This window comes from Myotis davidii, unplaced genomic scaffold, assembly GCF_000327345.1.
Source record: "Myotis davidii unplaced genomic scaffold, ASM32734v1 scaffold586, whole genome shotgun sequence".
In the NCBI taxonomy this organism is placed as follows: Eukaryota; Metazoa; Chordata; class Mammalia; order Chiroptera; family Vespertilionidae; genus Myotis; species Myotis davidii.
Window position 1 is genome coordinate 384,451 of NW_006296809.1, and position 2,491 is coordinate 386,941.

The window sequence follows — 2,491 nt, forward strand, 5'->3', positions numbered from 1 at the left end:
TGCACCTCCACCCACACAGACACAAACAGCAAAACGTTTAGGAACAAAGACAACGAAAGAGCTTTTCACAAGAACGGGTTAAACACACAGCGGCCGACCACGGGGTGACTTAAAATAAACGATCGAACAGCCAATGGTGAGTGTGCACGCCCGAGGCTCTGGAGCGGCTCAGGGTCACCCGTGGATCCGGGAACCAGTCAGCACAGATGCAGACGGAGGAGGTCCAGGCCCGTCAGGCCCAAAACTGAGGCAATGCCCGCAGGCTCTGCCCCTTCCTTCCGTGATGCCCGTGCCCGTGCGACCTTCCAGCAAGGGCCAGTACCCAGTGGACCCGTCGTGAAGGGGGCGGAGAGCCTAGCTTCGGGTCAGCCCAAGGTATGGCCCAAGTGTGAGGGAGCTCCCAGGTGCAGCGTGGGAGGGGCTCCTGGGTGACCCCGACCCCAGGAGTTCAGAGCAAGGGCTCTGGGCACCAGGAGCTGGGAGGCGGCCCCAGGAGCCAGGAGGCGGCCGAGGCCGCAGGGTTCCAGCTCTGCCCTGGGTTCCAGCCGCTCCGAGTACAAGGCGACACCTTGTGGCCACAGTGAGAGGCTCCCCGGCTCCTCTACGTGAACACAGCCGGCTCCGGCCGCAGACTGTCTCTGGGCAGCTGGCCCGGCCCCACCCGGTGTCAGAGCCCAGGGACCAAGAATGCACGCAGGGCACTTTGTAGGTATTGAGTTTTATATTTTAAGTGATCAAATCTATAAAATGAAAAACAGGTTTACTAAAACATGTCCAAAGACAATGCAGGAGATGAGGTACAGAACCCAGCATGAGGCCCCTCCTCTGCCACCCGAGCTCCACAGCTGAGACCAGGGCGCGTGGGCGGGACTCGGGTCTACGCTCCAATCCAAGCCCCTCACTCTGGTTTTTGTTTTCCTCTTGATGGTTTTTAAAAAGCTAACCCCAGGCGTTGGGCGGGCCCGCCCTGTGCGGATGGTGCGTCCAGCCAGCCAGCGTCAGGCTGGGCCGTCCCTGGCTCTCGACCGCCTCTGCGTCCGGCGTGCGGCTCACTCCTGAGCTATGCTTCTCAGCACATACTTGACCGTGTAGGCAAAGGCTGCAAACCCAACTATAACAAACAAGTTCGCCAGGGCGCCGCCCAGGAGTCCGTGGTGCCGGTTGGCCTGCTGGAAGCCCGCGAGGTGGGGCCCGGCCCCCGGCGCGTGCCCGTTGAGGAGCTGCAGCCCGTGCTGGCCGTGGTGCGTGTCCCCATCGGGAACCACGTCGGGTAAGGGCAGCGCCTGGGGTCTGCTGCTGAGCTCGTCCTGTGCCTTTTGCTTCTGTTTGATCTCCTGAGAGAAGCAGGAGAAAAGGGGTCTGAGCAGACCGGCTCCTGTCGGGCCAGGAGGGCCCGGGCCCCGTGGGACCGAGACGGTGGTGGCTGTGGGTCTCATCCTGGCGCCCACCAGTTACGGACGTGGGGGCCAGTGACCTGACCATCACCCAACCTGCTCCTCAGGGCCCAGGACTGAGCCAGGCCCGAGTGACCTGGTCACTGTGGCCTGAGCGAATGCAGCCCAGCCTTCCACTCACGGCCACCGGGACCAGGGAGCATTCCCAGCTCTCACGCAGGGCCCTCCCACCCCTGGCCCCAAGACCCCGGCACCCCACGCTGGTGCTCAGCTGGCCAGCTCCACACCCAGGCCCCGTGCCCCTGGCCCTCCCCAGCTCTGCCCTCCCATCCCTGCGGTCCCGGTGCCTGAGGGGCAGGCCTGCTGCCCCGGGAGCAGTGCTGTGAGCTCTGGAACAACTGAATCCCGAACCCAGGGAAGCAAAGCCGACAACCACTGCCACGCTCACCTCCACAACTTCAGGAAACAACTCACAGAAGACTTTGTCTTTTAAATTAAACACTAAACTCTGTGCGGCCAATTGTCTTTTCTAGGAAGAAAGAGAAGGGAAATGTCAACCCGAAGGTTAACTTCAGTCCTCGAACATCCCAAAGGCAGGTGATTTCGTCAGGGCTGCTGCCCTCACGCTGCTGGACACCCCGACAAGCTGTTCTCCACAGTCGGCTCGTTCACAGTCCGAAGGCTCATCCAAACAGCGAGAAATAAAAACCAAGCAACAGCCCTGGCCGGTGTTGCTCAGTGGATCGAGCATCAGCCTCCAGACTGAAGGTCCCGGGTTTGATTCCAGTCAAGGGCACGACCTACCCGAGTTGCGGGCTCGATCCCCAGTAGGGGGTGTGCACGAGGCAGCCAATGAATGGTTCTCTCTCACTGATGTTTCTATCTCTCTCCCTCTCGTTCTCTGAAATCAATAAAAATATATTTAGAAAACAAAACAAAAAAAACAGGCAACAAGAGGAGTAGGCGCTGTGACTGCATGCGACACCCTCAGGGTCTGCAGGAAGCTCGGCCGAGAACAGGGGACTCCAGGGCCCAGGGTCCACGGTGCTTGGGGAGCAGGGACATGGGCGGAGCCCCCATCAGGCCCCCCCCTCCCC

The 2,491-nt window shown here is 60.9% G+C and overlaps 1 protein-coding gene across 1 annotated transcript in view; it reads right to left on the bottom strand.

The window, feature by feature from the left end:
• Window positions 1–706: 706 nt before the first annotated feature.
• UBE2J2 (ubiquitin conjugating enzyme E2, J2) overlaps window positions 707–2,491 on the bottom strand; it is a 7,928-nt gene continuing 6,143 nt past the window's right edge. The window contains exons 5-6 of the mRNA XM_006772527.2: window positions 1,843–1,925; window positions 707–1,334 (exon numbers count right to left, since the gene is read on the bottom strand). Of these exons, the coding sequence (XP_006772590.1) occupies window positions 1,050–1,334; window positions 1,843–1,925 (368 nt within the window). The 3' untranslated portion in view covers window positions 707–1,049. The remainder of the gene's footprint in view (window positions 1,335–1,842; window positions 1,926–2,491) is intronic.